We start from the raw sequence: 23,204 nt of genomic DNA, 5'->3' as shown, positions 1-23,204 counted from the left end.
GGCTTAAATTGAAGATATGGCAAATAGGAGTGGCAATATCGTCCGCTGTTATCCTCAGTAATTTTCCATCCAAGTTGTCAGACCCTGGTGGCTTGTCATTGTTGATAGACAACAATACTTTTTTCACCTCTTCCACACTCACTTTACGGAATTCAAAATTACAATGATCGTCTTTCGCAATTTGGTCAGATATACTTGGATGTGTAGTGTCAGCGTTTGTTGCTGTCATGTCATGCCTAGATTTGCTAATCTTGCCAATGAAAAATCATTAAAGTCGTTGGCAATATCAGTGGAGTTTGTGATGAATGAGCCATCTGATTCAATGAATGATGGAGCAGAGTTAGCTTTTTCCCAAAAAAATGTCATTGAAGGGGCTCCAAAGCTTTTTACTATCATTTTTTATGTCATTTGTCTTTGTTTCATAGTGTAGTTTCTTCTTCTTTCTATTCAGTTTAGTCACATGATTTCTCAATTTGCAATACGTTTGCCAATCGGTTGTGCTGCCAGACTTATTTGCCATTCCTTTTGCCTCATCCAACTCAACCATACAATTTTTCAATTCCTCATCAATCCACTGGGATTTAACTGTTTTTGCAATCATGTGCTTAATGGGTGCATGCTTATTAGTAACTGGAATAAGTAATTTCATAAATGTGTCAAGTGCAGCGTCTGTTTGCTCCTCATTACACACCACGGACCAACAAATATTATTTACATCAACAACATAGGATTCACTACAAAACTGATTGTATGACCTCTTATACACTATATTAGGCCCAGCCTTTGGAACTTTGGTTTTCCGAGATATTTACGTTTACATTTAAGTCATTTAGCAGACGCTCTTATCCAGAGCGACTCACAAATTGGTGCATTCAACTTATGATAGCCAGTGGGACAACCACCACCCCTCTCTACAGCAGGTTCTGTTCCCTGCCCCCTCTCTACAGAAGGTGCTTAGTTCTGTTCCCTGCCCCCTCCCTACAGAAGGTGCTTAGTTCTGTTCCCTGTCCCCTCCCTACAGAAGGTTCTGTTCCCTGCCCCCTCTCTACAGCAGGTTCTGTTCCCTGTCCCCTCCCTACAGAAGGTGCTTAGTTCTGTTTCCTGTCCCCTCTCTACAGCAGGTTCTGTTCCCTGTCCCCTCTCTACAGCAGGTTCTGTTCCCTGCCCCCTCTCTACAGCAGGTTCTGTTCCCTGTCCCCTCCCTACAGAAGGTGCTTAGTTCTGTTTCCTGTCCCCTCTCTACAGCAGGTGCTTAGTTCTGTTCCCTGTCCCCTCTCTACAGCAGGTTCTGTTCCCTGTCCCCTCCCTACAGCAGGTGCTTAGTTCTGTTTCCTGTCCCCTCTCTACAGCAGGTGCTTAGTTCTGTTCCCTGTCCCCTCCCTACAGAAGGTGCTTAGTTCTGTTCCCTGTCCCCTCTCTACAGCAGGTGCTTAGTTCTGTTCCCTGTCCCCTCCCTACAGAAGGTGCTTAGTTCTGTTTCCTGTCCCCTCTCTACAGCAGGTTCTGTTTCCTGTCCCCTCTCTACAGCAGGTTCTGTTCCCTGTCCCCTCTCTACTGCAGGTTCTGTTCCCTGTCCCCTCTCTACAGCAGGTTCTGTTCCCTGTCCCCTCCCTACAGAAGGTGCTTAGTTCTGTTCCCTGTCCCCTCTCTACAGCAGGTTCTGTTCCCTGTCCCCTCTCTACAGCAGGTTCTGTTCCCTGCCCCCTCTCTACAGAAGGTGCTTAGTTCTGTTCCCTGTCCCCTCCCTACAGAAGGTGCTTAGTTCTGTTCCCTGTCCCCCTCTCTACAGCAGGTTCTGTTCCCTGCCCCCTCTCTACAGAAGGTGCTTAGTTCTGTTCCCTGTCCCCTCCCTACAGAAGGTGCTTAGTTCTGTTCCCTGTCCCCTCTCTACAGCAGGTTCTGTTCCCTGCCCCCTCTCTACAGAAGGTGCTTAGTTCTGTTCCCTGTCCCCTCTCTACAGCAGGTTCTGTTCCCTGTCCCCTCCCTACAGAAGGTGCTTAGTTCTGTTCCCTGTCCCCTCTCTACAGCAGGTTCTGTTCCCTGTCCCCTCTCTACAGCAGGTTCTGTTCCCTGTCCCCTCTCTACAGCAGGTTCTGTTCCCTGTCCCCTCCCTACAGAAGGTGCTTAGTTCTGTTCCCTGTCCCCTCTCTACTGCAGGTTCTGTTTCCTGTCCCCTCTCTACTGCAGGTTCTGTTCCCTGTCCCCTCCCTACAGAAGGTGCTTAGTTCTGTTCCCTGTCCCCTCCCTACAGCAGGTTCTGTCCCCTGTCCCCTCTCTACAGCAGGTTCTGTTCCCTGTCCCCTCTCTACAGAAGGTGCTTAGTTCTGTTCCCTGTCCCCTCCCTACAGCAGGTGCTTAGTTCTGTTCCCTGTCCCCTCTCTACAGCAGGTGCTGTCCCCTGTCCCCTCTCTACAGCAGGTTCTGTTCCCTGTCCCCTCCCTACAGAAGGTGCTTAGTTCTGTTCCCTGTCCCCTCCCTACAGAAGGTGCTTAGTTCTGTCCCCTGTCCCCTCTCTACAGAAGGTGCTTAGTTCTGTTCCCTGTCCCCTCCCTACAGCAGGTGCTTAGTTCTGTTCCCTGTCCCCTCCCTACAGAAGGTGCTTAGTTCTGTTTCCTGTCCCCTCTCTACTGCAGGTTCTGTTCCCTGTCCCCTCTCTACAGCAGGTTCTGTTCCCTGTCCCCTCCCTACAGCAGGTTCTGTCCCCTGTCCCCTCCCTACAGAAGGTGCTTAGTTCTGTTCCCTGTCCCCTCTCTACAGCAGGTTCTGTTCCCTGTCCCCTCCCTACAGAAGGTGCTTAGTTCTGTTCCCTGCCCCCTCTCTACAGCAGGTTCTGTCCCCTGTCCCCTCTCTACAGCAGGTTCTGTTCCCTGTCCCCTCCCTACAGAAGGTGCTTAGTTCTGTTCCCTGTCCCCTCCCTACAGAAGGTGCTTAGTTCTGTCCCCTGTCCCCTCCCTACAGAAGGTGCTTAGTTCTGTCCCCTGTCCCCTCCCTACAGAAGGTGCTTAGTTCTGTTTCCTGTCCCCTCCCTACAGAAGGTGCTTATCAATCAATCAATTTTATTTTATATAGCCCTTCTTACATCAGCTAATATCTCGAAGTGCTGTACAGAAACCCAGCCTAAAACCCCCAAACAGCTAGTAATGCAGGTGTAGAAGCACGGTGGCTAGGAAAACTCCCTAGAAAGGCAAAACCTAGGAAGAAACCTAGAGAGGAACCAGGCTATGAGGGGTGGCCAGTCCTCTTCTGGCTGTGCCGGGTGGAGATTATAACAGAACCATGCCAAGATGTTCAAAAATGTTCATAAGTGACAAGCATGGTCAAATAATAATCAGGAATAAATCTCAGTTGGCTTTTCATAGCCGATCATTAGAGTTTAAAACAGCAGGTCTGGGACAGGTAGGGGTTCCATAACCGCAGGCAGAACAGTTTAAACTGGAATAGCAGCAAGGCCAGGCGGACTGGGGACAGCAAGGAGTCACCACGGCCGGTAGTCCCGACGTATGGTCCTAGGGCTCAGGTCTCTCAGTTGGCTTTTCATAGCCGATCATTTAGAGTTGAAAACAGCAGGTCTGGGACAGGTAGGGGTTTCGTAGCCGCAGGCAGAACAGTTGAAACTGGAATAGCAGCAAGGCCAGGCGGACTGGGGACAGCAAGGTGTCATCATGCCCGGTAGTCCTGACGTATGGTCCTAGGGCTCAGGTTCTCAGAGAGAAAGAGAGAACGAGAGAATTAGAGAGAGCATACTTAAATTCACACAGGACACTGGATAAGACAGGAGAAGTACTCCAGGTATAACCAACTAACCCCAGCCCCCGACACATAAACTACTGCAGCATAAATACTGGAGGCTGAGACAGAAGCGGTCCGGAGACACTGTGGCCCCATCCGAAGAAACCCGGACAGGGCCAAACAGGAAGGATATAACCCCACCCACTCCGCCAAAGCACAGCCCCCGCACCACTAGAGGGATATCCCCAACCACCAACTTACAATCCTGAGACAAGGCCGAGTATAGCCCACAGAGGTCTCCACCACAGCACAAACCAAGGGGGGCGCCAACCCAGACAGGAAGATCACGTCAGTAACTCAACCCACTCAAGTGACGCACCCCCTCCCAGGGACGGCATGAAAGAGCACCAGCAAGCCAGTGACTCAGCCCCTGCAACAGGGTTAGAGGCAGAGAACCCCAGTGGAGAGGGGAACCGGCCTGGCAGAGACAGCAAGGGGCTGTTCGTTGCTCCAGCCTTTCCGTTCACCTTCACACTCCTGGGCCAGACTACACTCAATCATATGACCTACTGAAGAGATAAGTCTTCAGTAAAGACTTAAAGGTTGAGACCGAGTCTGCGTCTCTCACATGGGTAGGCAGACTGTTCCATAAAAATGGAGATCTATAGGAGAAAGCCCTGCCTCCCGCTGTTTGCTTAGAAATTCTAGGGACAATTAGGAGGCTCTGCGTCTTGTGACCGTAGCGTACGTATTGGTATGTACGGCAGGACCAACTCGGAAAGATAGGTAGGAGCAAGCCCATGTAACGCTTTATAGGTTAACAGTAAAACCTTGAAATCAGCCCTTGCCTTAACAGGAAGCCAGTGTAGGGAAGCTAGCACTGGAGTAATATGATCAAATTTCTTGGTTCTAGTCAGGATTCTAGCAGCCGTATTTAGCACTAACTGAAGTTTATTTAGTGCTTTATCCGGGTAGCCGGAAAATAGAGCATTGCAGTAGTCCAATCTAGAAGTAACAAATGCATGGATCAATTTTTTCTGCATCATTTTTGGACAGAAAATTTCTGATTTTTGCAATGTTACGTAGATGGAAAAAAGCTGTCCTTGAAACAGTCTTGATATGTTCGTCAAAAGAGAGATCAGGGTCAAGAGTAACGCCTAGGTCCTTCACAGTTTTATTTGAGACGACTTTACAACCATCAAGATTAATTGTCAGATTTAACAGAAGATCTCTTTGTTTCTTGGGACCTAGAACAAGCATCTCTTGTTTTGTCCGAGTTTAAAAGTAAAAGTTTTCAGCCATCCACTTCCTTATGTCCGAAACACAGGCTTCTAGCGAGGGCAATTTTGGGGCTTCACCATGCTTCATTGAAATGTACAGCTGTGTGTCATCCGCATAGCAGTGAAAGTTAACATTATGTTTTCGAATAACATCCCCAAGAGGTAAAATATATAGTGAAAACAATAGTGGTCCTAAAACGGAACCTTGAGGAACACCGAAATGTACAGTTGATTTGTCGGAGGACAGACCATTCACAGAGACAAACTGATATCTTTCCGACAGGTAGGATCTAAACCAGGCCAGAACTTGTCCGTGTAGACCAATTTGGGTTTCCAGTCTCTCCAAAAGAATGTGGTGATCGATGGTGTCAAAGGCAGCACTAAGGTCTAGTAGCACGAGGACAGATGCAGAGCCTCGGTCTGACGCCATTAAAAGGTCATTTACCACCTTCACAAGTGCAGTCTCAGTGCTATGATGGGGTCTAAAACCAGACTGAAGCATTTCGTATACATTGTTTGTCTTCAGAAAGGCAGTGAGTTGCTGCGCAACAGCTTTTTCTAAAATTTTTGAGAGGAATGGAAGATTCGATATAGGCCGATAGTTTTTTATATTTTCCGGGTCAAGGTTTGGCTTTTTCAAGAGAGGCTTTATCACTGCCACTTTTAGTGAGTTTGGTACACATCCGGTGGATAGAGAGCTGTTTATTATGTTCAACATAGGAGGGCCAAGCACAGGAAGCAGCTCCTTCAGCAGTTTAGTAGGAATAGGATCCAGTATGCAGCTTGAAGGTTTAGAGGCCATGATTATTTTCATCATTGTGTCAAGAGATATAGTACTAAAACACTTAAGTGTCTCTCCCGATCCCAGGCCCTCGCAGAGCTGCGCAGATCCAGGACAGCTAAGCCCTGGAGGAATACGCAGATTCAAAGAGGAGTCCGTAATTTGCTTTCTAATGGTCATGATCTTTTCCTCAAAGAAGTTCATGAATTTATCACTGCTGAAGTGAAAACCATCCTCTCTTGGGAATGCTGCTTTTTAGTTAGCTTTGCAACAGTATCAAAAAGAAATTTTGGATTGTTCTTATTTTCCTCGATTAATTTGGAAAAGTAGGATGATCGAGCAGCAGTGAGGGCTCTTCGGTACTGCACGGTACTGTCTTTCCAAGCTAGTCGGAAGACTTCCAGTTTGGTGTGGCGCCATTTCCGTTCCAATTTCCTGGAAGCTTGCTTCAAAGCTCGGGTATTTTCTGTATACCAGGGAGCTAGTTTCTTATGACAAATGTTTTTCGTTTTTAGGGGTGCAACTGCATCTAGGGTATTGCGCAAGGTTAAATTGAGTTCCTCAGTTAAGTGGTTAACTGATTTTTGTCCTCTGACGTCCTTGGGTAGGCAGAAGGAGTCTGGAAGGGCATCAATGAATTTTTGTGTTGTCTGAGAATTTATAGCACTGACTTTTGATGCTCCTTGGTTGGGGTCTGAGCAGATTATTTGTTGCGATTGCAAACGTAATAAAATGGTGGTCCGATAGTCCAGGATTTTGTGGAAAAACATTAAGATCTACAACATTTATTCCATGGGACAAAACTAGGTCCAGGAGTATGACTGTGGCAGTGAGTAGGTCCAGAGACATGTTGGACAAAACCCACTGAGTCGATAATGGCTCCGAAAGACTTTTGGAGTGGGTCTGTGGACTTCTCCATGTGAATATTAAAATCACCAAAAATTAGAATATGATCTGCTATGACTACAAGGTCTGATAGGAATTCAGGAAACTCAGAGAGGAACGCTGTATATGGCCCAGGAGGCCTGTAAACAGTAGCTATAAAAAGTGATTGAGTAGGCTGCATAGATTTCATGACTAGAAGCTCGAAAGATGAAAACGTCATTTTTTTTTGTAAATTGAAATTTGCTATCGTAAATGTTAGCAACACCTCCGCCTTTGCGGGATGCACGGGGAATATGGTCACTAGTGTAACCAGGAGGTGAGGCCTCATTTAACACAGCAAATTCATCAGGCTTAAGCCATGTTTCAGTCAGGCCAATCACATCAAGATTATGATCAGTGATTAGTTCATTGACTATGACTGCCTTTGAAGTGAGGGATCTAACATTAAGTAACCCTATTTTGAGATGTGAGGTATCACGATCTCTTTCAATAATGGCAGGAATGGAGGAGGTCTTTATCCTAATAAGATTGCTAGGGTGAACACCACCATGTTTAGTTTTGCCCAACCTAGGTCGAGGCACAGACACAGTCTCAATGGGTATGGCTGAGCTGACTACACTGACTATGCTATTGGCAGACTCCACTAAGCTGGCAGGTTGGCTAACAGCCTGCTGCCTGGCCTGCACCCTATTTCACTGTGGGGCTAGAGGAGTTAGAGCCCTATCTATGTTGGTAGATAAGAGGAGAGCACCCCTCCAGCTAGGATGGAGTCCGTCACTCCTCAGCAGGTCAGGCTTGATCCTGTTTGTGGGTGAGTCCCAGAAAGAGGGCCAATTATCCACAAATGTTATCTTTGGGAGGGGCAGAAAACAGTTTTCAACCAGCGATTGAGTGCTGAGACTCTGCTGTAGAGCTCGTCACTTCCCCTAACTGGGAGGGGGCCAGAGACAATTACTCGATGCCGACACATCTTTCTAGCTGATTTACACGCTGAAGCTATGTTGCACTTCGGTGACCTCTGACTGTTTCATCCTAACATCATTGGTGCGCGACGTGGATAACAATATCTCTATACTCTCTACACTCGCCAGTTTTAGCTTTAGCCAGCACCATCTTTAGATTAGCCTTAACGTCGGTAGCCCTGCCCCCTGGTAAACAGTGTATGATCGCTGGGTGATTCGTTTTAAGTCTAATACTGCGGGTAATGGAGTCAGCCAATGACTAGGGTTTTCAATTTGTCAGAGCTAATGGTGGGAGCCTTCGGAGTCTCAGACCCCGTAACGGGAGGAGTAGAGACTAGAGAAGACTCAGACTCAGACTCCGACTCGCTACATAATGGGGAAAACCGGTTGAAGGTTTCTGTCGGCTGAATGAGCGACACCGGTTGAGCATTCCAACAGTATTTCCCTCCAGAAGCCATGAGAAAGTTGTCCGCCGCGGGGACTGTGCGGGGGGGATTTATACTAACGTTACTGTCTGTACTTGCTGGTGGCACAGACGCTGTTTCTTCCTTTCCTACACTGATATTACTCTTGCCTAACGATTGCGTCTGAAGCTGGGCTTGTAGCACAGCTATTCTCGCCGTAAGGCGAGAATTCTCCTGTATATTATGAGTACAGCGACTGCAATTAGAAGACATCATGTTAATGTTACTACTTAGCTTCGGCTGTTGAAGATGTTGATGAACCATGTCCAGATGAAGCGTCCGGAGTGAAAAAGTTGAATAAGGGAAAAAAGTTCGATGGAAAAAGGAAAATAACGTAAAGTTCTGTTCCCTGTCCCCTCCCTACAGAAGGTGCTTAGTTCTGTCCCCTGTCCCCTCCCTACAGAAGGTGCTTAGTTCTGTCCCCTGTCCCCTCCCTACAGAAGGTGCTTAGTTCTGTTCCCTGTCCCCTCTCTACAGAAGGTGCTTAGTTCTGTTCCCTGTCCCCTCCCTACAGCAGGTTCTGTTCCCTGTCCCCTCCCTACAGCAGGTGCTTAGTTCTGTTCCCTGTCCCCTCCCTACAGAAGGTGCTTAGTTCTGTTCCCTGTCCCCTCCCTACAGAAGGTGCTTAGTTCTGTTTCCTGTCCCCTCTCTACAGCAGGTTCTGTTCCCTGTCCCCTCTCTACAGCAGGTTCTGTTCCCTGTCCCCTCTCTACAGCAGGTTCTGTTCCCTGTCCCCTCTCTACAGAAGGTGCTTAGTTCTGTCCCCTGTCCCCTCCCTACAGAAGGTGCTTAGTTCTGTTCCCTGTCCCCTCCCTACAGAAGGTGCTTAGTTCTGTTCCCTGTCCCCTCCCTACAGCAGGTGCTGTTCCCTGTCCCCTCCCTACAGAAGGTGCTTAGTTCTGTTCCCTGTCCCCTCCCTACAGAAGGTGCTTAGTTCTGTTCCCTGTCCCCTCCCTACAGCAGGTTCTGTCCCCTGTCCCCTCCCTACAGAAGGTGCTTAGTTCTGTTCCCTGTCCCCTCCCTACAGAAGGTGCTTAGTTCTGTTCCCTGTCCCCTCCCTACAGAAGGTGCTTAGTTCTGTTCCCTGTCCCCTCCCTACAGCAGGTTCTGTCCCCTGTCCCCTCCCTACAGAAGGTGCTTAGTTCTGTTCCCTGTCCCCTCCCTACAGAAGGTGCTTAGTTCTGTTCCCTGTCCCCTCCCTACAGAAGGTGCTTAGTTCTGTTCCCTGTCCCCTCCCTACAGCAGGTTCTGTTTCCTGCCCCCTCTCTACAGCAGGTTCTGTTCCCTGTCCCCTCTCTACAGCAGGTTCTGTTTCCTGCCCCCTCCCTACAGAAGGTGCTTAGTTCTGTTCCCTGTCCCCTCTCTACAGCAGGTTCTGTCCCCTGTCCCCTCTCTACAGCAGGTTCTGTTCCCTGTCCCCTCTCTACAGCAGGTGCTTAGTTCTGTTCCCTGTCCCCTCCCTACAGAAGGTGCTTAGTTCTGTTTCCTGTCCCCTCTCTACAGCAGGTTCTGTTCCCTGTCCCCTCTCTACAGCAGGTTCTGTTCCCTGTCCCCTCTACAGCAGGTTCTGTCCCCTGTCCCCTCTCTACAGCAGGTTCTGTTCCCTGTCCCCTCTCTACAGAAGGTGCTTAGTTCTGTTCCCTGTCCCCTCCCTACAGAAGGTGCTTAGTTCTGTTCCCTGTCCCCTCCCTACAGAAGGTGCTTAGTTCTGTTCCCTGTCCCCTCTCTACAGCAGGTGCTTAGTTCTGTTCCCTGCCCCCTCTCTACAGCAGGTTCTGTTCCCTGTCCCCTCTCTACAGCAGGTTCTGTTCCCTGTCCCCTCCCTACAGAAGGTGCTTAGTTCTGTCCCCTGTCCCCTCCCTACAGAAGGTGCTTAGTTCTGTTCCCTGTCCCCTCCCTACAGAAGGTGCTTAGTTCTGTCCCCTGTCCCCTCCCTACAGAAGGTGCTTAGTTCTGTTCCCTGTCCCCTCCCCTACAGAAGGTGCTTAGTTCTGTCCCCTGTCCCCTCCCTACAGAAGGTGCTTAGTTCTGTTCCCTGTCCCCTCCCTACAGAAGGTGCTTAGTTCTGTCCCCTGTCCCCTCCCTACAGAAGGTGCTTAGTTCTGTTCCCTGTCCCCTCCCTACAGAAGGTGCTTAGTTATGTTCCCTGTCCCCTCCCTACAGCAGGTGCTTAGTTCTGTTCCCTGTCCCCTCCCTACAGAAGGTGCTTAGTTCTGTTTCCTGTCCCCTCTCTACAGCAGGTTCTGTTCCCTGTCCCCTCTCTACAGCAGGTTCTGTTCCCTGCCCCCTCTCTACAGCAGGTTCTGTTCCCTGTCCCCTCCCTACAGAAGGTGCTTAGTTCTGTTCCCTGTCCCCTCCCTACAGCAGGTGCTGTTCCCTGTCCCCTCTCTACAGCAGGTGCTGTTCCCTGTCCCCTCCCTACAGAAGGTGCTTAGTTCTGTTCCCTGTCCCCTCCCTACAGCAGGTGCTGTTCCCTGTCCCCTCTCTACAGCAGGTTCTGTTCCCTGTCCCCTCCCTACAGAAGGTGCTTAGTTCTGTTCCCTGCCCCCTCTCTACAGCAGGTTCTGTTCCCTGCCCCCTCTCTACAGCAGGTTCTGTTCCCTGTCCCCTCCCTACAGAAGGTGCTTAGTTCTGTTCCCTGTCCCCTCTCTACAGCAGGTGCTTAGTTCTGTTCCCTGTCCCCTCCCTACAGAAGGTGCTTAGTTCTGTTCCCTGTCCCCTCCCTACAGAAGGTGCTTAGTTCTGTTCCCTGTCCCCTCCCTACAGAAGGTGCTTAGTTATGTTCCCTGTCCCCTCCCTACAGCAGGTGCTTAGTTCTGTTCCCTGTCCCCTCCCTACAGAAGGTGCTTAGTTCTGTTTCCTGTCCCCTCTCTACAGCAGGTTCTGTTCCCTGTCCCCTCTCTACAGCAGGTTCTGTTCCCTGCCCCCTCTCTACAGCAGGTTCTGTTCCCTGTCCCCTCCCTACAGAAGGTGCTTAGTTCTGTTCCCTGTCCCCTCCCTACAGCAGGTGCTGTTCCCTGTCCCCTCTCTACAGCAGGTTCTGTTCCCTGTCCCCTCCCTACAGAAGGTGCTTAGTTCTGTTCCCTGTCCCCTCCCTACAGCAGGTGCTGTTCCCTGTCCCCCTCTCTACAGCAGGTTCTGTTCCCTGTCCCCTCCCTACAGAAGGTGCTTAGTTCTGTTCCCTGCCCCCTCTCTACAGCAGGTTCTGTTCCCTGCCCCCTCTCTACAGCAGGTTCTGTTCCCTGTCCCCTCCCTACAGAAGGTGCTTAGTTCTGTTCCCTGTCCCCTCTCTACAGCAGGTGCTTAGTTCTGTTCCCTGTCCCCTCCCTACAGAAGGTGCTTAGTTCTGTTCCCTGTCCCCTCCCTACAGAAGGTGCTTAGTTCTGTTCCCTGTCCCCCTCCCTACAGAAGGTGCTTAGTTCTGTTCCCTGTCCCCTCCCTACAGAAGGTGCTTAGTTCTGTTCCCTGTCCCCTCTCTACAGCAGGTGCTTAGTTCTGTTCCCTGTCCCCTCCCTACAGAAGGTGCTTAGTTCTGTTCCCTGTCCCCCTCTCTACAGCAGGTGCTTAGTTCTGTTCCCTGTCCCCTCCCCTACAGAAGGTGCTTAGTTCTGTTCCCTGTCCCCTCCCTACAGAAGGTGCTTAGTTCTGTTCCCTGTCCCCTCCCTACAGAAGGTGCTTAGTTATGTTCCCTGTCCCCTCCCTACAGCAGGTGCTTAGTTCTGTTCCCTGTCCCTCCCTACAGAAGGTGCTTAGTTCTGTTTCCTGTCCCCTCTCTACAGCAGGTTCTGTTCCCTGTCCCCTCTCTACAGCAGGTTCTGTTCCCTGCCCCTCTCTACAGCAGGTTCTGTTCCCTGTCCCCTCCCTACAGAAGGTGCTTAGTTCTGTTCCCTGTCCCCTCCCTACAGCAGGTGCTGTTCCCTGTCCCCTCTCTACAGCAGGTTCTGTTCCCTGTCCCCTCCCTACAGAAGGTGCTTAGTTCTGTTCCCTGTCCCCTCCCTACAGCAGGTGCTGTTCCCTGTCCCCTCTCTACAGCAGGTTCTGTTCCCTGTCCCCTCCCTACAGAAGGTGCTTAGTTCTGTTCCCTGCCCCCTCTCTACAGCAGGTTCTGTTCCCTGCCCCCTCTCTACAGCAGGTTCTGTTCCCTGTCCCCTCCCTACAGAAGGTGCTTAGTTCTGTTCCCTGTCCCCTCTCTACAGCAGGTGCTTAGTTCTGTTCCCTGTCCCCTCCCTACAGAAGGTGCTTAGTTCTGTTCCCTGTCCCCTCCCTACAGAAGGTGCTTAGTTCTGTTCCCTGTCCCCTCCCTACAGAAGGTGCTTAGTTCTGTTCCCTGTCCCCTCCCTACAGAAGGTGCTTAGTTCTGTTCCCTGTCCCCTCTCTACAGCAGGTGCTTAGTTCTGTTCCCTGTCCCCTCCCTACAGAAGGTGCTTAGTTCTGTTCCCTGTCCCCTCTCTACAGCAGGTGCTTAGTTCTGTTCCCTGTCCCCTCCCTACAGAAGGTGCTTAGTTCTGTTCCCTGTCCCCTCCCTACAGAAGGTGCTTAGTTCTGTTCCCTGTCCCCTCCCTACAGAAGGTGCTTAGTTCTGTTCCCTGTCCCCTCCCTACAGCAGGTTCTGTCCCCTGTCCCCTCCCTACAGAAGGTGCTTAGTTCTGTTCCCTGTCCCCTCCCTACAGAAGGTGCTTAGTTCTGTTCCCTGTCCCCTCCCTACAGAAGGTGCTTAGTTCTGTTCCCTGTCCCCTCCCTACAGCAGGTTCTGTCCCCTGTCCCCTCCCTACAGAAGGTGCTTAGTTCTGTCCCCTGTCCCCTCCCTACAGCAGGTGCTTAGTTCTGTCCCCTGTCCCCTCCCCACAGCAGGTGCTTAGTTCTGTCCCCTGTCCCCTCTCTACAGCAGGTGCCTGCAGACGTGGAGAAGTGCCAGGACAGAGTGGAGTGTTTCAATGCTGACCTGAAGTCAGACTGGGACCGCTGGCAGAACAACAAGAGACAAGACTTCAGACAGCTACTGACTGGCATGGCTGACCACAACATCCACTACTATGAGAAGGTAAGAGGGGAGACTTCAGACAGCTACTGACTGGCATGGCCGACCACAACATCCACTACTATGAGAAGGTAAGAGGGGAGACTTCAGACAGCTACTGACTGGCATGGCCGACCACAACATCCACTACTATGAGAAGGTAAGAGGGGAGACTCCAGACAGCTACTGACTGGCATGGCCGACCACAACATCCAGTACTATGAGAAGGTAAGAGGGGAGACTCCAGACAGCTACTGACTGGCATGGCCGACCACAACATCCACTACTATGAGAAGGTAAGAGGGGAGACTCCAGACAGCTACTGACTGGCATGGCCGACCACAACATCCACTACTATGAGAAGGTAAGAGGGGAGACTTCAGACAGCTACTCACTGGCATGGCCGACCACAACATCCACTACTATGAGAAGGTAAGAGGGGAGACTCCAGACAGCTACTGACTGGCATGGCCGACCACAACATCCACTACTATGAGAAGGTAATAACAGGAGACTACAACAGACTGCTGCATGTTGTTATCATGTGTCCATTCAAGAAGGGTTGTAGTACTTTGCTTTGAAAAGGAAAACGTTTCTTATTTATCCAATGTATTTTCACGATTTCACTAATATCATCAATCTATCAATCGTAGCAGGTTTTAGGCTCATTAAGTCAAATGCTGTCTATTTGTTTTTTAAAGTATAATTTATTTTCCTACAACATAATATAATAATAATATAATAATAAGCCATTTAGCAGACGCTTTTATCCAAAGCGACTTACAGTCATGTGTGCATACATTTTTACGTATGGGTGGTCCCGGGGATCGAACCCACTACCCTGGCGTTACAAGCGCCATGCTCTACCAGCTGAGCTACAGAGGACCACATAAATTGAAATTGATACTGTTGCTGCTTCCTGTTGTCATCGATTTTTGATGTATAGCCCAGTGTCAAAACACAGGTTTTTAACTTCCAAATGTATAATCAATATGTTGAAGACATACAAGTTACTCCCTACACACGTGTCACACTTGTGTTCAGATTACTTATATTTAGCTAATTTAGAAGGCTACCTTATAAACTGCACACACACCAACATTTACCAAGCGGCCACTCTAAACTGGAAATGATTAGCTTGTTCTACCATAATCAATAGTGCGCGCAAATTAATCCCTCACATTAAATACAAAATACATCGATATTGGATAGAAATCAATGGAACTGAGACAATTAAAGGCAGCGTTCTTCTAAAAGACACAAGGAACTCTGTATACTACAGATATCTGTTGATACATCGGCAGGACAGAACGGCTGGCTCCGGTAAGACAAAGGGTGGCGGTCTCTGTATATTTGTAAACAACAGCTGGTGTACAAAATCAAATACTAAGGAAGTCTCGAGGTTTTGCTCGCCTGAGGTAGAGTATCTTATGATAAGCTGTAGACCACACTATTTACCAAGAGAGTTTTCAGCTATATTTTTCATAGCTGTCTATTTACCACCACAAACCAATGCTGGCATTAAGATTGCACTGAATGAGTTGTACAAGGCCATTAATCAACAGGAAAACGCTCATCCAGATGCAGCGCTCCTAGTGGCCGGGGACTTTAATGCAGGGAAACTTAAATCCGTTCTACCTAATTTCTACCAGCATGTCAAATGTGCAACCAGAGGGAAAAAAACTCTAGACCACCTTTACTCCACACACAGAGACGCATACAAAGCTCTCCCTCGCCCTCCATTTGGCAAATCTGACCATAACTCTATCCTCCTGATTCCTGCTTATAAGCAAAAACTGAAGCAGGAAGCACCAGTGATTCGGTTAATAAAAAAGTGGTCAGATGACGCAGATGCCAAGCTACAGGACTGTTTTGCTAGCACAGACTGGAACATGTTCCGGGATTCTTCAGACAGCATTGAGGAGTACACCACATCAGTCACTGGCTTCATCAATAAGTGCATCGATGATGTCGTCCCCACAGTGACCGTACGTACATACCCCAACCAGAAGCCATGGATTACAGGCAACATCCGCACTGAGCTAAAGGGTAGAGCTGCCGCTTTCAAGGAACGGGACTCTAACCCGGAAGCTTATAAGAAATCCCGCTATGACCTCCGACGAACCATCAAACAGGCAAAGAGTCAATACAGGTCTAAGATTGAATCATACTACACTGGCTCTGACGCTCGTCGGATGTGGCAGGGCTTGAAAACTATTACAGACTACAAAGGGAAGCACAGCCGCGAGCTGCCCAGTGACACAAGCCTACCAGACGAGCTAAACCACTTCTATGCTCGCTTGAGGCAAGCAACACTGAAGCATGCATGAGAGCACCAGCTGTTCCGGACGACTATGTGATCACGCTCTCCGTAGCCGATGTGAGTAAGACTTTTAAGCAAGTCAACATTCACAAGGCCGCTGGGCCAGACGGATTACCAGGGCGTGTACTCCGAGCATGTGCTGACCAACTGGCAAGTGTCTTCACTGACATTTTCAACATGTCCCTGACCGAGTCTGTAATACCAACATGTTTCAAGCAGACCACCATAGTCCCCGTGCCCAAGAACTCTAAGATAACCTGCCTAAATGACTACCGACCCGTGGCACTGACGTCTGTAGCCATGAAGTGCTTTGAAAGACTGGTCATGGCTCACATCAACAGCATAATCCCAGAAACCCTAGACCCACTCCAATTTGCATACTGCCCCAACAGATCCACAGATGATGCAATCTCTATCGCACTCCACACTGCCCTTTCCCACCTGGACAAGAGGAACACCTACGTGAGAATGCTATTCATTGACTACAGCTCAGCATTCAACACCATAGTGCCCTCTAAGCTCATCACTAAGCTAAGGATCCTGGGACTAAACACCTCCCTCTGCAACTGGATCCTGGACTTCCTGACGGGCCGCCCCCCAGGTGGTAAGGGTAGGTAACAACACATCTGCCACACTGATCCTCAACACGGGGGCCCCTCAGGGGTGCGTGCTCAGTCCCCCTCCTGTACTCTCTGTTCACCCATGACTGCATGGCCAGGCACGACTCCAACACCATCATTAAGTTTGCCGACGACACAACAGTGGTAGGCCTGATCACCGACAACGATGAGACAGCCTATGGGAGGAGGTCAGAGATCTGGCCGTGTGGTGCCAGGACAACAACCTCTCCCTCAACGTGACCAAGACAAAGGAGATGATTGTGGACTACAGGAAAAAAAAGAGGACTGAGCACGCCCCCATTCTCATCGACGGGGCTGTAGTGGAACAGGTTGAGAGCTTCAAGTTCCTTGGTGTCCACATCACCAACGAACTATCATGGTCCAAGCACACCAAGACAGTCGTGAAGAGGGCACGACAAAGCCTATTCCCCCTCAGGAGACTAAAAAGATTTGGCATGGGTCCTCAGATCCTCAAAAAATTCTACAGCTGCACCATCGAGAGCATCCTGACTGGTTGCATCACCGCCTGGTATGGCAACTGCTTGGCCTCTGACCGCAAGGCACTACAGAGGGTAGTGCGTACGGCCCAGTACATCACTGGGGCAAAGCTCCCTGCCATCCAAGACCTCTATACCAGGCGGTGTCAGAGGAAGGCCTCAAAATTGTCAAAGACTCCAGCCACCCTAGTCATAGACTGTTCTCTCTGCTACCGCACGGCAAGCGGTACCGGAGTGCCAAGTCTAGGTCCAAAAGACTTCTCAACAGCTTCTACCCACAAGCCATAAGACTCCTGAACAGCTAATCATGGCTACCCGGACTATTTGCACTGCCCCCACCCCATCCTTTTACGCTGCTGCTACTCTGTTAAGTATTTATGCATAGTCACTTTAACTCTACCCACATGTACATATTACCTCAACTACCTCAACTAGCCGGTGCCCCCGCACATTGACTCTGCACCGTTACCCCCCTGTATATATAGCCTCCCTACTGTCACTTTATTTTACTTCTGCTCTTTGTTTTTCTCAACACTTTTTTTTTTTGTTGTTGTTTTATTCTTACTTTTTTTGTTTAAAATAAACGCACTGTTGGTTAAGGGCTGTAAGTAAGCATTTCACTGTAATGTCTGCACTTGTTGTATTCGGCGCATGTGACCAATAAAATTTGATTTGATTTGATTTGATTTGATTTGATTTGATACATGAGAACATGTAGTAGCCATTTATCAACTCATCTCCTTGAGCCACAATGTTTATGGTAGATGACCCATATGAAAAGGAAAACGCAACACTTTTTTGACTGGATTTATTTTTTTTTACAAATCCTCACCTTCACAGGTAGTTCTATATAGTGACAGGGGTTGGCTTTCATTTGAGTGATAGCTAGCTTGACTGTCAAATCTGTGTATTTGTTTGTGTCCAGCGACTTCTATACAGAGTGCGCCTCGATTTTTCCTCGCCATTTGAGTTTGAAAATTATCAACTGCGTTTTAAGTTAGTTGTTGCGCATTTGATAAAATCAACGGTATCAAACCATAGATATTAATCTGTTTTAAAGAGGATGTGTAATTCCACTCAATTGGTAGTAACACAAACTGTCCACCTTAGTGCAATATATAAAAGAATGTCATATTGTAAAATAATTCACCATGCCAATTTAGGATGATGTTATATGTCTCCCACTCACAAACTATTGCAATGATTACATCTATTTCTCACTAATTTAACCATTTGGAGAGTTTAAAAAATGCTCTCCCAACACAATTACAACCGTGCCTTCTAGACTAGTGATTTCATGGTGTCTGTGCAGCAGGCTGAAGGTTCACCATCCCTGGTTAAATAAACGAAGGCAAAATAAACAGTAACACATTCTAACTAAAGGTATTAAAGCCCTTTGGTGACTTGTGACAATGGAATTTAGCAGATGACTAGCTACACTAAACCTGATGCCAGAATACTGTAATTTCACAGCCTGGGTCAACAGGAAGTAGGAAGGGGCTGTAGAGGAACTAAAAGGGCCTGGGTCAACAGGAAGTAGGAAGGGGCTGTAGAGGAACTAACAGAGGAGAACTGAAACGAGTGTAACTATCATAATCCGGGTTACACCAAGAAAGACATTTAGAAACCTTTTATCTCGTGTCTTTTGATGCATTGTGTCACTCTGTCTCTGGTCATATCTGTCGGTTAACACTTACCACCTCTCTGTGTGTTTCAGTGCCTTGCTTCGTGGGAGTCTGTCATTCCACTATTGCAGGACAAGCAGCCACAGGAGACCCAAACAGAGGAAGACTGAAACGGCCAGCTGCCCTCTGGAGCACAGCGGAAAGTGGACATAACATCTGAAACGCTTCCTCTACCCGAGTTACCGGTGTCAGACACAGACACTGTCGAAGGGAGATTGCCAAGGAAATGGGGCTACAGACGGAAGTCTTTTTAGTTTTGGTGTTTCTATTTGTGAAACCCAGTCAGTGGAACATCCCATCCTGCCTGCTGGGCATCGTCTCACGTCAGGTAGCGCAACGGCCGTCTGCACTGATCTGTCTGATAGCTTGCAAAGACTTGCGAAAAAGAAGTTTGGCTACAATATGCTGTCCTAACAGTCGAAAATGTTACCAAGGTGACATCGTCCACTAAAAGCCCCTTACATCATCTAAAAGAGTCAGAGTTAATCTTACCAAAATATATCAACCTGGAGCTAATATAAACCTGGAGCTAATATAAACCTGGAGCTAATATCAACCTGGAGCTAATATAAACCTGGAGCTAATATAAACCTGGAGCTAATAAGTCTTCGCTACCTGATTCTACATCTAACTAAAGCGTTCTGTGGCGGTAGAATCAGTATTTATGAAATGCGAAATGTGCACTAAAATGAGCTAGTTAACGTGTCTGCTGGCTAGTGTCTGCTAGCTAGTGTCTGCTGGCTAGTGTCTGCTGGCTAGTGTCTGCTGGCTAGTGTCTGCTAGCTAGTGTCTGCTAGCTAGTGTCTGCTGGCTAGTGTTTGCTGGCTAGTGTCTGCTGGCTAGTGTCTGCTGGCTAGTGTCTGCTGGCTAGTGTCTGCTGGCTAGTGTCTGCTGGCTAGTGTCTGCTGGCTAGTGTCTGCTGGCTAGTGTCTGCTGGCTAGTGTCTGCTAGCTAGTGTCTGCTAGCTAGTGTCTGCTGGCTAGTGTCTGCTGGCTAGTGTCTGCTGGCTAGTGTCTGCTGGCTAGTGTCTGCTGGCTAGTGTCTGCTGGCTAGTGTCTGCTGGCTAGTGTCTGCTGGCTGGCTGAACCAGTCTCAAATCAACCCATGTGAGAGGAAAGACAGGGAGGCTAACAACGCCAGTTCACACACTCGATGCGGAATACTCCCGCTAGCTCGATGCGGAATACTCCCTCCAGCTAGCTAACTGAAGCTCTAGCTAATAAACAAATGAGTTTTCAAGATATCTGTTCCGCCGTGATTGGTTCTACAGCACAGCTGACTGCTCTCTGTGATGTCATCACATTGGCCAAATGTAGCGAGAGACAGTGCGAGCTTGTCAGAGTCGCATGCCTGCTGATTACTGAGAACAGTCTCATACCTTTGGTGCCTCTCAACCTCATCAACAAGCTGGCAAACTAGCTAGCGTATGGCCCTTCAAACAAGCTTGCGCTAGGCTGCTAGCTGGAGACAAGTTTGCTCAGCTGATCGAGCATGGTTTGCCGTAGAAGCCAGTGTGTCATAGCTACTGAGAGCGGAGTGATTTTCAGAATTAGGAACTAGTTGTTTGGCGGATGAGTTCCACGTCCTACATGACAGATGGGTTGAGGGACGAGCGTCGCGTAGGAGTGACGCCATCTGACGTGAGACAATGGCCTGCTGGGAAAATCCATGGAGCAGAGTGGATGGTACCGTGTCTGTCTGGAAGCCCTGTTCTGTACCAAAATAGCCCTGGGTCGTATTCACTAGAAACCAAACAGAAGAAAACAGACTACCGGAACTTGTCCAATAAGAAACTCATTTTGTGTTGCAGAACGCTTTGCGTTGTTTAACGTTTTTCTACGGTGTGCACTAATGAGTATGACCCTGATACCATAGACAGGGTGACCTAGAAGCTTTCTGTCCCACCGGCCGGCCAAAGGATTAGCCAATGAAGAGACCGAAATGAGAGTCAAGACAACTAATATTAGGGTGTCCAAACGCCCTTTGGTGATGACGTTTCACTTCTTTATGTTCAAAAATACATTTTACCAAGACAAATATGATTATTCATGTTCTGAATCGTTCAGTGGGGTCTTTCTCTAACATATCATTAAATCCAAAAAGTCAGATTTTTTAACCCAATACATCCGATAATAAGCACCAAGCTCTGTTGACATAGCAGTGCAGGTGTCTCGTAAGAACTTTTGAAGATTTTACATTTTGTAGTCGTCGTCTTCAAAGTTGTTTCCGCGTGTCGCAAAAAGCTAAATTAGCATGACACGAGCTGAATTAAATGTAAAAGGCTTGAAAATAAAGAGCTTGCTATACGCTCTGTGCTCCGTTGACATTTCACAGAGAATCGCTTGTTTTTGTGAGAAAGCGTCGAAAAAGAACAGGAATTTAGAATTAATATGAAAACCAAATACAAAAAGATGAACTATCATACCTCTATATTGCTTAATGTTCTGCGGATTGGAGAAGAAAGATGATGAGTTCAAGGGAAAGGGTGGCCAGTTTAGCTGACTCAATGCTATTTTCCAGATATTTTTACCACTTTTTATTCTCTGGCCTCCATTGATTGAATCACCCTAATTCTGGCCATCCTACAAGGGTGAAAACTCCAATAGCTTTAGAACAGATTATGAAAGAGACATGAGGTTTGGACCGTTGGTTTTCTTGGAGGAGTATCTATACAATTAACATATTATTTTACCCATTGGTCAAAAGACGCATTTTTGATTAGACACCCTACTAATATGTACAGCTTGTTTTGGTGTTAGAAGGTTGCAGTCTGTTGAGAACGGTTGGTTGCAGTCTGTTGAGAACAGAAGGTTGCAGTCTGTTGAGAACGGAAGGTTGCAGTCTGTTGAGAACGGAAGGTTGCAGTCTGTTGAGAACGGAAGGTTGCAGTCTGTTGAGAACGGAAGGTTGCAGTCTGAGAACGGAAGGTTGCAGTCTGTTGAGAACGGAAGGTTGCAGTCTGTTGAGAACGGAAGGTTGCAGTCTGTTGAGAACGGAAGGTTGCAGTCTGTTGAGAACGGAAGGTTGCAGTCTGTTGAGAACGGAAGGTTGCAGTCTGTTGAGAACGGTTGGTTGCAGTCTGTTGAGAACGGAAGGTTGCAGTCTGTTGAGAACGGAAGGTTGCAGTCTGTTGAGAACGGAAGGTTGCAGTCTGTTGAGAACGGAAGGTTGCAGTCTGTTGAGAACGGTTGGTTGCAGTCTGTTGAGAACGGTTGGTTGCAGTCTGTTGAGAACGGAAGGTTGCAGTCTGTTGAGAACGGTTGGTTGCAGTCTGTTGAGAACGGTTGGTTGCAGTCTGTTGAGAACGGAAGGTTGCAGTCTGTTGAGAACGGAAGGTTGCAGTCTGTTGAGAACGGTTGGTTGCAGTCTGTTGAGAACGGTTGGTTGCAGTCTGTTGAGAACGGAAGGTTGCAGTCTGTTGAGAACGGTTGGTTGCAGTCTGTTGAGAACGGTTGGTTGCAGTCTGTTGAGAACGGAAGGTTGCAGTCTGTTGAGAACGGAAGGTTGCAGTCTGTTGAGAACGGTTGGTTGCAGTCTGTTGAGAACGGAAGGTTGCAGTCTGTTGAGAACGGAAGGTTGCAGTCTGTTGAGAACGGAAGGTTGCAGTCTGTTGAGAACGGAAGGTTGCAGTCTGTTGAGAACGGTTGGTTGCAGTCTGTTGAGAACGGAAGGTTGCAGTCTGTTGAGAACGGTTGGTTGCAGTCTGTTGAGAACGGTTGGTTGCAGTCTGTTGAGAACGGAAGGTTGCAGTCTGTTGAGAACGGAAGGTTGCAGTCTGTTGAGAACGGAAGGTTGCAGTCTGTTGAGAACGGTTGGTTGCAGTCTGTTGAGAACGGAAGGTTGCAGTCTGTTGAGAACGGAAGGTTGCAGTCTGTTGAGAACGGTTGGTTGCAGTCTGTTGAGAACGGAAGGTTGCAGTCTGTTGAGAACGGAAGGTTGCAGTCTGTTGAGAACGGAAGGTTGCAGTCTGTTGAGAACGGAAGGTTGCAGTCTGTTGAGAACGGAAGGTTGCAGTCTGTTGAGAACGGAAGGTTGCAGTCTGTTGAGAACGGTTGGTTGCCAGTTATCTTTTTGTAAACAATGCAGGTGTTTGATGGTCTTTGATGTAGCCTAAAGCCCTTGAAGAGTCAAGCAGCATCTTCATCATGTTTTTATCATGTTGTTGAAGCACTAACAGATCCAGCTATCCAGCAGAGCAGAAATCCTCTGGCCAAAGAGGGACCTACCTCACATACTATGTCTAACGTTTGCTGGTTGGTGGTCTGTCTCCCACACCCAGGGTGTATTCACTAGGAACCAAATGTAAGCAAACAGGCTGCTCACACAAGATTTGGTTCTGGGTTGCCAAGGTTACATACACCACACCGGACCAGACTCTTCCTCCTGTGCCCAATAGCCTGGAGATTAGGTTGAAGGTTAACTGGTATGAATCCATGACGGTGTCTCAAATAGCACCCCATTCCCTATCTAGCGTGCAATATATAGGAAATAGGATGCCGTTTGGGATGCAGTCATGTAGTGCCAAATAGTGTTGGACTGCCTACCCAGTGGTATGTAACCCAGTGGTATGTAACCCAGTGTGGGTGTAGACATGGATTTGATAACATCTCCGCTAGCTGAGTAGTGATTTGATAACATCTCCGCTAGCTGAGTAGTGATTTGATAACATCTCCGCTAGCTGAGTAGTGATTTGATAACATCTCCGCTAGCTGAGTAGTGATTTGATAACATCTCCGCTAGCTGAGTAGTGATTTGATAACATCTCCGCTAGCTGAGAAGTGAAGCAGAGCTAGTAGCAGTCTGCAGCTGGGACATTACACAAAACCGGTACGATTTTTACAAAAAAATAAAAAATAAAAAATCTGAACACCCCACGACATTAAGGACATATTTTACCTCCAAGAAGACATATTTTTCCAACTCAGGCATCAAAGCCCTATCATTATCAGCCATTTTCTTCT

At 48.2% G+C, this 23,204-nt stretch overlaps 1 protein-coding gene across 2 annotated transcripts in view; it reads left to right on the top strand.

Moving 5' to 3' along the window:
• Positions 1-19,018, top strand: part of LOC121583621 (sorting nexin-30) — a 90,859-nt gene extending 71,841 nt beyond the window's left edge. Inside the window, exons 8-9 of one of the 2 annotated variants that reach the window (XM_045214444.1) lie at positions 12,990-13,142; positions 18,276-19,018. In XM_045214444.1, coding sequence (XP_045070379.1) covers positions 12,990-13,142; positions 18,276-18,353 — 231 coding nt within the window. In that variant the 3' untranslated portion in view covers positions 18,354-19,018. Of the gene's footprint in view, positions 1-12,986; positions 13,143-18,275 lie in introns of both variants that reach the window. The other variant, XM_041899729.1, reaches the window with a different exon arrangement.
• Positions 19,019-23,204: the final 4,186 nt, after the last annotated feature.

This window comes from Coregonus clupeaformis, unplaced genomic scaffold, assembly GCF_020615455.1.
Source record: "Coregonus clupeaformis isolate EN_2021a unplaced genomic scaffold, ASM2061545v1 scaf0258, whole genome shotgun sequence".
NCBI lineage: Eukaryota > Metazoa > Chordata > Actinopteri > Salmoniformes > Salmonidae > Coregonus > Coregonus clupeaformis.
Note: the sequence above shows the minus strand (reverse complement) of the source record. Positions and strands in the feature narration are given on the sequence as shown.